At 40.4% G+C, this 15,616-nt stretch overlaps 1 protein-coding gene across 2 annotated transcripts in view; it reads right to left on the reverse strand.

The window, feature by feature from the left end:
- Nucleotides 1-15,616, reverse strand: part of LOC101859988 (serine/arginine repetitive matrix protein 2) — a 27,184-nt gene that overhangs the window by 5,336 nt on the left and 6,232 nt on the right. For both annotated transcript variants that reach the window (XM_005090109.3, XM_035970530.1), the window contains exons 3-14: nt 14,622-14,812; nt 12,934-13,296; nt 11,561-11,684; nt 8,921-10,316; nt 6,569-6,761; nt 5,355-5,458; nt 4,255-4,356; nt 3,170-3,341; nt 2,500-2,607; nt 1,685-1,834; nt 1,182-1,301; nt 98-270 (exon numbers count right to left, since the gene is read on the reverse strand). In XM_005090109.3, coding sequence (XP_005090166.1) covers nt 98-270; nt 1,182-1,301; nt 1,685-1,834; nt 2,500-2,607; nt 3,170-3,341; nt 4,255-4,356; nt 5,355-5,458; nt 6,569-6,761; nt 8,921-10,316; nt 11,561-11,684; nt 12,934-13,296; nt 14,622-14,812 — 3,196 coding nt within the window. The remainder of the gene's footprint in view (nt 1-97; nt 271-1,181; nt 1,302-1,684; nt 1,835-2,499; nt 2,608-3,169; nt 3,342-4,254; nt 4,357-5,354; nt 5,459-6,568; nt 6,762-8,920; nt 10,317-11,560; nt 11,685-12,933; nt 13,297-14,621; nt 14,813-15,616) is intronic.

A 15,616-nucleotide genomic window follows, 5' to 3' on the forward strand; every position in this document is an offset into this window, starting at 1 on the left:
ATGTGTCAGCAAAGTGTCTAACTGCAACACCCAACACCAGTGCTCAAAAACAAACCAAAAAAAACTACATGTAAATAAATCACAATTTGGATCTCACTTAATTGCGACAATCTTGGGCGAGCAGAACATTTCTTCTACAGCTTTGTTGATGTCTCCCATTGTGACCATCGGGCTGTCGATGTTTTCCTCCTCGCTCCTCAACTCGGCTATTTCTGTCGACCTGCGACAAATGTCAAGGGCGCGGCGTGCATCTCCAGAAACGGCTGCTACCTGGAACACATAAAACGGGACAACAGAGCTTACTGCATGCTCAATTCAGTGCAGAAAGAAGGCAATGCGAAACAAACCACAATTCTCGTCGAAAGAGTTTACTTTGAGCAAAAAGAAGTACATCCACACAAAAACACTCACTTAGCACAGGGAAAAAGAAAAACACTCACTTAGCACAGGGAAAAACAAAAACACTCACTTAGCACAGGGAAAAAGAAAAACACACGCGCGCGCAGAGAAACGAAAGAGAGAAGTGGGACCTACCAGTTGTATCCATTTGGGTAATGGAAATTAAATACAGACACAAACTACCAGCACTTGCCTTTAACTAACAAGATGGCAATTATCACAAACACAAGTACAGATGAAACACACGAAGAAACACTTTAAAACCTCTTAACACAAAACATGACGTCAAAAATAAAACATGCAAAAAAATCCAGAAAAATTACTGACTGCAATCGCTTAACCCATTGCGCCCATGCTACGACTACTGCCGCGCGCTTCTGTCCACCGAGCTACGACAATAGTCGTATCAAAATAGAAGTCCACAAAATCGAGTCCGAACCACTTATCCAGGTTTCTATTGAAAATAATAGATTGCTTGAGGAAAAAACTTTTGCCAGCTTGTTTTGACCCAGTGTTTCGCCACATACGAGTTAGTTTTGTTGATTTGTCACGCAAATCATGGCAGGAAAGCGCGCACTGAAATCTTCATGGATGAGAAGAAAAAAACATCCACAAAAATACAACAGTGCCACGGCTATTTTTGTGTCTGCTAGAATACATTAATTCCCCCCCCTCAGTTTTTAAAAAAAGTTTCAAAAATGAGAATTACAAAACTTTGCTCATTTTCACTCACACACAACTTCAGGGATACATTAACACAAAACATTTCACAGACACCCTACCTTCCTGGCAGCCAGCTGTATAGCGTCACCATCAAACACCCGCAGTCCTTTCATACGAGAGGCAACAATCTCCTCTAGCTGCCGGAACGTGTAAGGCTGGAATGTCATCCGGGTCAAACCCTGGCGGTGAGAGAAGAAGTTATAAATACTTATTCTTTTACATGAACATAAATTACAAAATACTATACAGAACAAAGTTGAACGAAAAAGTCCCTTTACAATACAAAAAATCATTTGTGAACACATTAACCTTAAACAGCCAATGAAACAGCAGATTTGAAGGGAGAAACAAAGTCTTTCAAACACGACAGAACCATCAACTTTTCTGCACCATCTTCCCAATGGTCACAAAGAAATAGCTGAGCATGTGTACATGTCAAAAACCAAATTTTTCCCACACACACATCCCCACACACAATACACTAATTTAATTTCTGACAATTAGATTGGACAAAGAAGAGTAGAATTCTGCAGAGAAACAAGCGACCCCTTGAACAACTCACCAGTCTGCTGGCGACCCGCTTCATCATCATACGCTCTGGCAGGTCCATGGTATTGGCCACTGCGAGAACGATCAGCTTGGCTTTTTCCTTCGTCGGCCAATCAAAAATGTTGTACATCACATCCTGCTTCCTAGTCCACAACAGGTCCAGCTGGAACGGCAAAAAACCCCAAGGAAATCCATTTTTAAATCAATAATTCTCCGTCAACTGTTGACTTTCAAGTGAAATAACATTTCTTCTATCAATCTTTAAAACACTAAGTGAACTTCAAGGGAACAATGTACATGAACAAAATTCAACTTTCAAATAAAAGTACAGCAATGTTTGCATGCAAAACAGATATGATAATGATCAGATAATAAGATCTAAATTTTTTTAATGCCAAACAAAGCATGACAGCATTTTCTGTCTCAGGATTTCTATTAATGGCTATGCTATCGACACTAACTTCTATTGCCTAGCAGTTAGGCTCTCCACTGTAGCATACTAAAGATGTGATTCGTAGGTGGGAAAGTTTGGGTTTTTTTCAATCAAGTATCTCTGTTCGTTGCCATGTTGTATCCTACTCAGTCCAAGTCAGCTCTGAAAGGCAGTGTTGATACAACCCCCCCTACTCAATGATCAAAATCGTATTGGAGGGAGAGCAAAACATTTACAGTATTATATAATTATAATTTATAATTTATGGCATTTACCTCACACAGAGACATTTCACACAACACAGACACCCACACGAGACATGACCACACAACATACACATATATGGCTACGCGACATACACACCCACATGACATACAATCACACACACAACATACCTCATCCACCAGAAGCACCACAGGCACCGAGCGAGGACCGGGACTCGTAAACATTTTGTTCAGCAAGTTTGAGGCGTGTTCCGCAGTTGCCTTCTGCCCCGTCAAGGCCTGGAATTGGAGAAAGTTTTGAGTTGAAGAGATGACAGAGAAAGTTTTGAGTTGAAGAGATGAAGAGAAAGTTTTGAGTTGAAGAGATGACAGAGAAAGTTTTGAGTTGAAGAGATGACAGAGAAAGTTTTGACTTCAAGAGAGGACAGAGAAAGTTTGAGTTGAAAAGACGAAGAACGTCAATACATAATCTTTTCTGATTTCCAGATCTCAAGCCATGAACAAAACTTTTAAAGCACTGTACTATATTGGCCAGAGGTGCCTTTTGGCTATGAAAAAAATCCTGAACTTTTCAGACAATTTCAGAAATCTGGAGTCCCAGATCCATCCGGAAAATTGGTTAATAACTCTGAAGTCCGGAAAAACCCAAAGCACATCAACCACCATCATGAATGAACATAGTTCCCACATTCCCTTTTTTTTTTACTGCAAAATGTCCATAATACAATAATAACAAAATGTCCATAATACAATAATAACAAAATGAAATACAACAAATTATCCCTCAGCAAGTCCATAAAACAAACAGCAAACAGGACAGCCCAGCCCCGAAAACTCCCACCTTGAGAATCTCCACATACGCCTGCCTCGGCTCGGTCAGTCTCATGCCGTTCACTTCGATGAATGTGAAATCTGCCAGGTTGCCCTCGTCTCGCTCGGACTGTAAAATATTGACCACTTCCTTGACTGTGGCCGTCTTTCCAGTGCCAGGAACTCCCGAGATGTACATACATCTAGTCACATGAGGGGAGAGAGGTTGTTTATTTTGTTTTAGTAAGTGTTTTACGGCACTTGCAACACAATAAAGTCATATAAGTGCCGAAGATTAGGGGTTTTACAAGAGAGTAACAAATACAAAAAAGGAGGGGAGATAATGACGATAGATGTTTGAGAGGAAAGAAGAAGCAAACCACACCAGTGCACCCGCCAACCACCCCCACATTGTTTATTTGTCAAAGAAAGTTTTACATGTTTTACAACACTATCTACACAATTTGGGGGGGAGGGGGGATGGGGGGGAGAGAGAGAGAAGGAACAGGGTCTAGGAAAGTAAATATATGGGTTTCATGCCCGTATGAACACAGGACCTCTAGAGATGTATACACGTCTAGTGACGTGAGGGGATTAAGGTTAGTCGTTTCTTTAAGCACATTTTACAAAACTATCGAGAGAAAGCACACAGGGTCTGATGCAAGCTCATCAGTGACTTGAGCTCAAGTGAAAAGAAGCACACTGACACAATAATTCTTTAGAGCCAAGAAAAAGCAAGACTGACAGGCAGAGACAAAAGGGGGAGGAGAGTAAAGTAATAGAAGATGGAAGACAGAAATAAGGTCGTCGTGGCAAAGAAGTAATGAAATTATAACAATAACACATATGTTCTTTTCCTTCAATATAGCTAAACCATATCAAAAGCACTAGCCTCCATTCTTGCTCTTCTGGGGACCTAATCTATACTAAAATGACTTCTCAAAATCCAAATTACAAAAAAAGAAAATTATTCGTGCATAGAAAGTAAAACCTTGGAAAACTTGAAATATTGCAGCCAACGATTACAAGACACATTTCTTAAAAAAGAAAACACATTCAAATAAATTTTCGTTCTACATTTTTAAAAATGAAAAGAAATAATACAAAACTACTCACCCTCCAGTGCCATCCAATATTTTGCTCTCCACAAAACCAAATATATCGGAGAACTCCTTCTCACGGCACGGTAAAGAGTCCGGAACTGCTGACACGTGCAACCTGTACAGTCAGAACAGTATTATTTAATCAATCAGACTAACCAAATCATAGCTTTTGACAACGCCAAGGCTCTAAGGAATAGATAATCCGTACCCTCTCCGTCATATTTCCTTTTTTTTTTTTGAAGGATGGACCATGAAATTAGTACTGCAGAAATGATCAAGGGATGGAGTTCATATAGTTGGTACAAGTGTTCTTACTTTCTTTTTTACAGCTTTTATTTTTTTTTGTTTTAGTAAGAGTTTTACGGCACTCGCAACTGCATAAGGTCATATGAGCGCCAGAAGATAAGAGGTGTTACAAGATAGTAACAAACACAAAAAAGAAGGAGGGGAGATAAAGACGACAGATGTTTGATACAAAAGAAGGAGCAAACCACACCAGAGCACCCGCCAACCACCCACTTTTATAGCTTTACTAAAAGTTGCAATACAAAAGATTATATAAGCGTCAAAGATAAGAGGCGTTACAAGAGAGTAACAACCCCCCCTCCCCCCCCTAAGAAAGTACTACAATCATTTTAAAAAACAGAGGAAAGAGACTACATAGTAACAGCCTATTTGAGTACAGAAACGCACATCGATTCAACAACAGCCATTCGATAAGGAAAGAGTAAGACAGACAGATAGTAACGACAAAGGGAAAGAAAAGAAGAAGAAACTACCAGTGGTGTCTTCCAACCGCTTACCCTATAGCCTGAACTCACCAGTTGCCACAAACAAATAAAGAGCACAGGGGTAAAACATGCATAGTCATAAACTGGAAATCGTGACGGTATCAATTTTTAAAGTTTGTCATAACTGTATTTTTGTTTGATTGTTGCTTGATTATTATTATTTATTGCTTGACTTCTAATTCAACAAACAATAACAAACCACCAGTCAAACAGAAATGAGTTTACAATTTCTAAAATTGATACCCTCACGATTTCCAGTTTGTGACTAAGTCCATTTTACCCATGTGCCCTTAAAAATATATATATACTGTCACTTTCATACCTTGCCCGAGCTTCCTCAAGGTCATTGCCAGGCGTGGCTTTGGGCCCACTTCTGGATGGGATCTGCGGGGTTCTGCTGCTTGCACGGCTGCGATGACTAGAAGGCTGGGAAAAATAAAAGCATGAAATTGTTTATAAAGGCAAAAAAGAACGAGAGTGACTGGTGAGTATTGTGAGGTTTGCTTCGTCTTTCTTATCAAACATCTATTATCCTTATCTCCCCTCCTCCATTTTTTTGTAGGTTTGTCTCTAGAAACAGTTAATCTTCGGCTCTTATATGACCTGTTTGTGTTGCAGATTACGTCAAACTTTCTCTAAAACCAAGTAAAGAAGAACAATAATAATGCTCAGTTTGTGCAGGGAAATGGAGAATACACAGAAACAACAGAGGGAAAGACGAGAAGTAGTGTTACCAGTGGTGCCCTCCAACAACCCACAAAACGGAGCAGAAGACATTGCAATTTGTTTTATACATTCAGGTGGTAGGCCAAGAAAAATACATGACAAGGAACAAAAATATAACTAAAGTCCAAATTGTCTAAGACAGCCATCCATTGCACAGGCATAAAAGTGGCCGTCCGGCAGTGTTATTATTAAAATGTAGAAATTAAGTGAGGGTAAATAAAACTAAAGAGCTCTCGACACTTATTCTTGTAGAGGATCTATCCATATTTGACACGAACAACAAAATTTAACAAAGTCTGAACAATTCAACAAAAATAAACAGAGGAAGTAAACGGGTCCTCCATATTACATTATACAAGACTGCTTCAGCATAAAAGAGAGGGGGGAGGTGTGGAGAGAGTGTACGCAGATTGTGGCTTCGGTGGCCTAGTGGTTAGGCTACCGGACTCGTAATCATGAGATTGCTGGTTCCGGGGTTCGAGCCGCGGGCCCGACGTTGTGTCCTTGGGAAAGGCACTCTACGCGAATTTTCCTCACTTCACCCAGGTGGGAATGGGTAGCCGGCGATAGACAGCAAAAGATCTTGTCAGTATGTTGGTGTTTTAACACCTATAAATGGCTGCTTACAATGTATGCTTCCACGGAAGTTGAGGCTGTTTCAGAATGCCCTCAGGTCTGCTGGGGATAGTATAGATTGTGAAGCGCATAGAGCTTACTGTTGAGTGGGGATTTGCGCTATACAAACGCTATCTATTATCTATTATTATTAAGCAAAACACGCTAAAAATAAGCATGAACAAAACCACATACTGTATGTCTTTGAGGTGTGCGCGATGGAGTCTTCTTCACAGATGAAATTCGTTTCTGAGTCGTTTTCTTTTTCTTTTTCTGAGCATAATCCTCATCTTGACCAGCCTCCACGTCGCTATCACTCTCTTCGCTGACATTCTTCTCTTCAATGTAGTCAGCATCAGCGTCGCTGTCATCAAGTTCTTCATCTAGTCTGAAAAAAAAAAAGAATCCATTCGTGCTTGCCTTTGTTTGTTCGTCTGAGTAGGTGTTTTACGGCACTATCAGCTCAGTTTGTAATGTCTGAAAGTTATTGTAAAAGCACAGGTACATGAATTAACTACTGTAACTGCATGAGGCTGGATCACTAAGAAAACCTCTAAAAGAACGAGTTCAAAACTTTAAGAAAAGAAATTTGGGAGGGCTATTTCGTGCACGCAAAGACCCAACCAGAAAGAGGAAAAAATCACATGAGTGTAAAACTGACAAAACATGACAGATTCTGTTCATGGAAAGCGGCATGTTTAAACTACACTTGAACCTGCTCTAATGAAATGGCCACCTGTCTAAGACAACCGCCTGAAGAAACAAGCTCTTTCCATTTTCCCATGTTCGTTTTCTTTAAGTAAGACACTGTTCAAAAAGTTGGTCGTAAGGCAACCACTTATTTACTTGACAATGGGTGGCCACCTTGGACAATTTCAACTATACAGTCGAACCTGTGTAAGACGGCCACACATTGTCAAGGAGAAAAGTGGCTGTATAAGACAGGTTGCCGTCTTAGGCAGGACCGATCAAGATGAAGAAAACAAACCATTCCCATCTGAGGTCCAAATCTAAAGTAGCCGCATTGTACTTTTTGCTGTTGTTGTTGGTATTTTGTTTGTAATTTTCATTTTGTGGCTGATAAAACGAAATGTGAGGCAGCGTGGTGGAGTCAGGCTCTCGTCAATTTTTGGGCATGTAGAGTTATTGGCATCATCTTAAAGCTTGTTCGCTTGTCTTTATTTGGATGAAAAAAATATCCATCTATCTTGAATACAAGTCGAGATACTGGCAAAAGAATGAGGTGGGGGTCACCTGTTTTCAGTGGTAAAATTAGTGAGAAAATGGCCGCCAAATATTAGTTATTTACTAAGCTTAAGAGTCCGTGGTGACTGCAAATTTACATTTGTTGTGCCTTTAATCAACGTTTTTTAGAAAAATTAACACACAAATGAGTTCTTTAATTACTGGGCATGAAAGGTGTTGAGCTAAAAAGCAAACATTTGATAAAAATTCACAAACTTGAAGAAAAATGCAAGTTTCTTCACTTTCATTATTTTGACGAGAGCCTGATTCCACCACGCTGCCTCACAAATGTATCAGACAAGGAAGACCGAGTGTCATGTTAAAACAAACACATGGGTCGCCACCACTCGGAGAACGAGCGACGCTTCAGACACAAGTTCATGATAACGTCCTTTGTTTCTTTGTTGCAGACTGTGTAAACAGTGACCACTCATCTTACTTACGATTTGTGTATGAGTTCTGGGAGGGGATCATGGAAAATTGGTAGCTATTGGTCAACAGTGGGAGGGGCCTACGCAACATGATCGGTTGGAGGGACTACCTAACAACAACGACAGGTGATTGAATTATGACGGCTCGCCCATTATGCCGGGGGCCAATGCACAATTTACGACAAAACGTAATGGAGTCACTGAGGTGGCCGTCTAAGACAGGGGTTATTGCTTAGTGTGATAGGGGTTGTGTGTTAAAAATATGGTGGCCGCTGCCGCGTTGGACAGGTGACCGTTTTATACAGTTAACTTATATAGAAAAAACGCAAGGGGGGAAATGGAAAGTGGCCATTTGAACAGGTGGCCGTCAGAGCAAGTTCGACTGTATTCGAAAAACATGTTTTGAGGTGTGGAGACTAGAGCACGTCTTTTTCTTACAATGTTTATGTACCTGTCAACAACCATGCGTGCTTTTAAAAGTCTAAGATGAACTGTAAGAAGTTCCCTCTTGAGTGTTATTCAATTAATTACAGCCTTCATGTCATGTGTATCCATTTTCATCTTTTATCTTCAAGAAGTAGATTTTAAAAATAACCTTTTCACAACAGGAAGGGCCCAAAAATCAGAAACGGTTACAACCCTGATGTTCTGAACCTTTAATTTACCATCAAAATTGTTTCTTGCAACTTCATAGACATGCAGCGCAGTTTGGTATTTTTTATAAAAAACACTGCCCATCCCCCTTTCATTACATTTTAAAGACTCACTGTATCAATCATGAACGGAATTAAAGTTAAAGTATTTCCTCAATGTTCTAGTTACACTATGTTGTTCAGATGTACGCTACTGAGCATTTTCTTGTATTTCTCACCTTACAATCCTTTGGTTTCTGTTCACTTTGGACGACTTAGAGTTGTTTCCTTTGGCCACTGGGGACCCCGTCTCATCGTCATTGGGAAGACTCATATCAGCATACGACTTAACCCTCGTGGCAGCCGCCCTCCTCGGAGTCCCACGATTTGCAGACAATTTAGGGGTATCCACATTCCCACGAGGTGGGGTTCTGTAGTCCGAGAGAGTCCTCTTAGGGGTCAATGATTTAGTGGGTGTTACCATTCTGGTGGGCGTTGCCATTTTTGTGGGCGTCGCCCCATCCTTTGAGGCCATCTTTTTGGACGGAGTCGATTCTTTCTTGGCTGGGGTTCTTGAACCGCTGCTTTCCCTATCATCGTCCAAGTCATCTCTGAACCTCAAGGGAACTCTGTGGGTTCTGCCGCTAGATTTACGGGGACTGGAGTCAATGAAAATACCCGAGAACCGAGCAGGGATGTCGTCAGCAAAAACATGCTCAGAGTCGTCATCGCCGATTGAAGGCAACTCGTGCCGCTGCTTCTTCATCGGGCTTTTCCCTCTTCCCGAAGGTGTCTGGTTGAGCACTTTCTCCACAAAACCTGGGGAATCTAACCTAAACAAGTTCACAGACAGTCGCCTCCTGCCACCCTCCAAACTGTCTGGCGTTTTGTCGGAACCCTTACGTTTGGCTTGTGGTGTCTTTACAAGATCATCGCCTTCCGGTGCTTCGAATATCGACTTGCGTCTGTACGGGGAACCAGTCAGTCTCGAGACAGTTGGAGAGTTCTTCACGCTCACTTTGGAGGACGAACCGTTCAGTTTTAGAACAAGACTAGAGGGTAGGGAGAGTCCTGGAGTGTCTTTGCTTGAGTTAGCAGACTTGTTGCGTGACGGAGACTTGGACTGTTTGTCAGGGGGTGACAGTGAGGCGCTGTACCTCTCACCAGAAAATCTACGAATGGTCACTTTTGGGGCTCTTTTTCCCCTCTCCGTTTGGCTCCTCACCAAGCCTTTTTTCCGGGAGTCAATTCCTACTTTACCTTTTCGACTTTTGTCCTCATATTCATCAGCACTTATGTCCATTTTCTGTCTTTTGCCGTTAGTTCTGCCCCTTTGACTTTCATCATCGCTACCGTGATCATCACCTTCGTCATCAGAATCACTCTCATCTTCCCTCCTTCGTTTTCCCCTCCTCTCACATTTGGTGACAGCCCTTGCCATCCCAGCACCCTTCTGTTTCCACCCAACACTAGCACAAACATCTCCGCCATCAACTTCGTCAAGAGAAGTTACATTCGAGGTGACAGAAGCCGTGTCCACACTCTCATCGTTCTCGTCATCACTTTCATTCATGATCATACTGACCACAGCCTTCTGGTTCAGTCTTGCCATTTTGTCAAGAGGAGAGCTTTCAGCTGTTGAGAAGAAAAGACAAAATATTAATCCCAAAATTGTGCTTCTTCACCAACTGGGTGGGGGGCTGAGTAAAAAAAAATATAAACAAGACAAACAGACTTTCAAAGATTGTCAAAAACTATATATGTCAGACATGCTGACAAAATGAGTTACTTCTCGCAAACCACAAATGGAGATATTGGCCAAAAATCAACACTAGGGTCCAATTTGTAGGCTTTCTATTGATGCCATATACTTTAAGTATAACCTGCCCTTTATTTCATATTTCTAAACTGTAAAATCTTCACCTATAATAAGCGTGATGTATCTATTTAAATAAGGCTTGAATCCGAGAAACAGCTCATTTTGTCAGCACGCTTCACATGTTTGTCATGTGGTAAACACTTTAACTTAATGTTGCTCTATCATTAACACACTAAAACCAACCCATCTGTGCCACTGAAGTGGTGGGCTTTGCATTGTCTTTAATATATATATATATAACTCTTTCCAAAACATCCACCAGTCTAAGACTGCCACTTTTCTGCCCAAAAATAGGTGGCCGTCTTAGACAATTTCAACTGTCACAGCATTTATGCAGAGCAAATCCACGTTAGGGGCCCTTTACAACTTCAGTCGAAATTGTTCTAGACAGCTGTTCATTGTCGAGAAGAAAAGTGACCATCTTATTTTTATATTTTTTTGGTAAATGTTTTACGGCGCTCGCAACTGCATAAGGTGATATGAGCGTGCGGGACACACCTAATACTTTTAGTTGGTAGGAAATTTTGAATTTTGCCCGGATGGCGGCCGAAGCCTACTCTTATCGATTTTAGACCACCAAGGGATCTTTAATGTGCGCAACTTGCACACGGGCCCTCCGAGATTTTTCGTCCTTGTCCGAGAAGGCTAGGTGTAGATCTTTCCTACTAAAAGATCAGGGGTGTGGCAGAAAGACAGCTGTAAGGAGTCAAGGAGTAGCAGTAGAAAGGCTGCAGAAAGAGTCAGGAGCCCAGAGGAGGGAGCAAAGGAGGTGAGGGGGTGGGGGCAGAAAGAGGAGACGAAAGCAGACGAAAGAATATTGCTAGAGAGCAGGAAAGGAGGTGAAAGGAGAATTCTAGAGGAGAAAATTTTTCGGTCGCTACACGGATTCAAACCCGGGACCTTTGAATGAGAGGCCAACACCTTAACCTCTAGGCCACGAGAGCCCCCACACATCATTTGAATGACAGATTACACAGAAACAAAATATCACTCGACATACCTTTTTTCAATCTTTCTTTCTCAAGAGACATAAGTTTGGAGGAGGACAAGTCAGTTTTGTCACTTTTGTTACTTTTGTTCATTTTGAACAGACGCTGGACAAACTTCTTTGGGGTTATCAGAGCCTGCAAGAGATTTAGAGAAAGTCAAATCAGCATAAAGAGGAAATCTACTGATCCATTCAAAACTTGTGGACTGCACAAGAACACAAGGACAAAACAAAATTGTTCAATCAAATTTGCAGATCAGAGCAGTGAATAACATAATATATCTAGATATATATTTCCGGGTGGCTAGGTTATAAATGTTATACCCTGGATCGCGATGGCCCTGACATGCATGGTCAAAGCAATCTGCTTCCTCAAATCGCTTTTTGTTGTTTGTTGTTTGACTAGGTGTTTTACGGCACTATCGACTCAGATTTGGCCATGTAAGCACCAAAAATGTGTTACTGTGCAAACCTAATTATGTACTAAACATACGGACAAATATTTATGAAAGTTTAGTTTTATTAGAAGTTTTACGGTGCTCGCAACTGCATAAGGTCATATGAGCACCAGAAGATTAAAGGTGTTACAAGAGAGTAACAAACATAAAAAAGAAGAAGGGGAGATAAGGACGATAGACGTTTCATAGGAAAGAAGAAGGGGAGATAAGGACGATAGACGTTTCATAGGAAAGAAGAGCAAACCACACCAGAGCACCGACCAACCACCTACAAACATTTATGAAAGGCTTCGTAAACATGCTAGAAATTTTACATTCATGTACTGACAATCACCTTCTCGAATAATCAAATTGTCCTGATGTGCGTTATAAACAATCAAAATAACACTGGTGGTACTCTCACAGAAACAATTACAAAGGCCAAAAGGAAATCCCGCCTTCACTTTTAAACGTGGGCATGCAAATATGCAAAGTAGTCATGAGACACTTAACTCATTGCTGACAGCACACAAAATTACTCGTATCCAGACAGCAGACAGCCACCTCACTATAAAAAATCTGAATCCCTCTTTGTCTCTTCTAAAACTTTCTCCAGTCCATTTTTTCCAAGTTTTAAAAAACCGCTTTAGAGTTAGCATTCTTGCACTTCCACACGCTTATTGTCCGCTAATTCTGTAGCTGTTTGGAGGGAAAGTTACTGCTGTTTTAGTGTGGGTACCTAGATTTGTGGGTGTGGCTGGAGGCAGCCCAGTTTTAGTGTGGGTACCTAGATTTGTGGGTGTGGCTGGAGGCAGCCCAGGTGGGTGTGTCTGCTCAGGGAGGCAACTCAGGTGGAAATGGGTTAAGAGAGTAGAAGAGGATCACACATTTTTATAGATAAACTGAAACATCACAGGTTGTAATTGGAAACACATGTTCTTAACTTACTGTGTAAACAGAGCTTTTCTTTCGTCCGCTGTTTCCATTTGGAGTCAGGTCTGGGGTGGAGTGTTCTGAAGATTTGCGCTCATTCTTGTTGGAAGCCACTTTTCCATTGGGACTATAATGGTTCCCTTTCGGGGTGCCTGCTGATTTAGCCAGTCTCTTCAGTTCACTAGCAGATTTGTTTGGAGTTGACGTTTTGATAGAAGATGAATCTAGAACTTCATCCCCAGTAATCGGTACGATTGACTTGCCATTGAAAAATTTTCTTGTAAAAAAAACTTTACGAGGTTCATTGTTGTTGTCATCATCTTCATTTTCCTTCTCCGAAAAGTTGAAATTCGGCTCCTTGCATTTGATATGACGAACCTGAAGCAAGGAAAAATGACACACTTTAGAAACAAATCGTGACACCAAAAAAAAAAAAAAAGAAAAAAAAGAAAAACTCCCAAAAAGCACACAAGAACAGAAAATCATCAAAGAAAAATGTTGTGAAATCAACACTGAACGGCCCTTCCATCTTTCTAAGTAGGCAAAATAAAGAAACATTCATCTCAAAGTTTATCTTCAAATAATATGTAAATAACATGAAAATTGGTTAAATATGAACGCCAACTTCTCTGAGATTCAAATACTAGTACTTGAAAAATGGTGAGCTAAAAATGTATGAGGCAGTAGAAAAGTTTTCTCAGAGAAGCTTAATAATTTTTGTTAGAGGATGACATTATAAACTCAAGAAGTCATAAGTCTATTCTCTAGGCTGCAGTGTAGAAAGTTTCCATGTCAAAATAAAATAGCAGGTTTCAAACTACAAGCATATCTATGTACCCACATGTTAAAAAAAGTATGAAAATTTGATAAAAGGACAGTTCTATCATGGGCAAGTAGATAACCACAAATGAGAAAAACTGGAGAAAAACAATTTAATGCCGTGTCTCGAGAGTAGACATGACGACAACTGAGAGTATATGAACCAACAGAATGACAAAATGTCACGGAAACATGATTTATTACAGAGACAAACTGTTTTTCGCTGTAGTAAATAGCACTTGCAACACAATGAGGTCATATGAGTGCTGAAGATTAGAGGTGTGAGTTAGAGAGTAACATCAAAAAGAGAGGGGCAGGTTTGACAGCTCTTGTGAAGACTTAAACACTAACAATGTGTGAAGTCTTGGAGCTGACTGCACCTAACACGAAAGGCGTGTGTGAGGCATTGTGGTGAAATCAGGCACTCATCAAAATAATGAAATCGACTAAATCTGCATTTTTACGGATGTTGGGCAATTTTTTAAATAAATTTTTATTTTTTTGGCTCAACACCTTTAATGTCCATTTAAAAACACATTCATGTGTAGATTTTTCTGAAAAACATTGATCAAAGGCACAAAAGATGTAAATTTGCATTTTCCAAGGGCTCTAAAGCCTCGGTAGTCACCAAACTTTGTTGGCCATATTTTTGCTAATTTTACTTCTGAAACAAAACAACACCATTTCCTTCAATTGCAAATATATCGACTCCTATTCAAGATAGATGTGTCATTTTTTCAACAAAAGCAAGACAAAAGAACAAGCTTTATGATGATACCAATAACTCAATATGCCCAAAACTTGACGAGCGCCTGACTCCACCACGTCGAGACATATATTTATATATCATCATTTCTGAAAGATGTATCTGTAAACATTCACACCTTGCATTTTCCTTGAATAGTGCTTAAATCCACATTTCTTTCAAACTTGTTGCTGAGGTCTAGGATGACTTCCTTCTCTGCCAGTTTTTCTCCTTTCAACATTTTCTTTATCTGCACAGAAAGTTCGTCCAACTGCCAGTACCAGTGAACCTCGGCAAACTTTTGCACCTCTGCCCGATTGTACACAAGCTCTGTGAAAAAGAAGAGAACATACAAAATATATGACAAAGAAATCTTTAAACACAATTCTCAACCAAAGCAAAGTCAGATGATTTACAAAGAATTTCATTTTAAGTCACAATAAAATAAGAAAAAAAGCCTGAACTTTAAATAATGAAGAATTCTGTGCCAAAGGACTAAAATAATTCAAAACACAAGGGAACGCATATTAAAACCGATTTCTTTGTGAATTATTCACACAAAAACGGTCACAAAGAGTTTTCTGGAACATTTCACAAGAACGTGAATCGACTTGCTAAAAGTCTATCACAGTACTCACAAAGTGTACCATCTCCTGTGATAACTTTGACTAGAATTCAAACAAAAGTACATGTGCTGCCAGCTAGCTGCTCATTGGATCAGAGATAGATTTATGACATTAGAATCTCTGACTTTCCCACAAACACTAACAGAGGAATTGTGCAATATTCTATAATAAATCGGAAGGACTTCCATAACGAGCGACCACTTCGATGAACACAATATAGAGGAGACCTAACCCTGACCCAACCCCTACCCAAACCCTCTATTCAACTCTGTTTCATAGTTGTCGCTCGTTACAGAATACCTCCCCAATAAATCAATGCACTTGTCCCATCCCTCCTACAACTACAACTATCTATCATATGCTATCTCTGTTCTTAAACCCAAACTGCTTTCATTTCGCCACAGCTCCCTATCACAAAATATCAACAAATTTACCAAATTGCTTTTTCTTTTTTTTTTGCAAACAGAATTCCAGCAAGACAAACGGCCAACATCCCCCCCCCCCCCCC

This window comes from Aplysia californica, unplaced genomic scaffold, assembly GCF_000002075.1.
Source record: "Aplysia californica isolate F4 #8 unplaced genomic scaffold, AplCal3.0 scaffold00012, whole genome shotgun sequence".
Lineage (NCBI taxonomy): Eukaryota > Metazoa > Mollusca > Gastropoda > Aplysiida > Aplysiidae > Aplysia > Aplysia californica.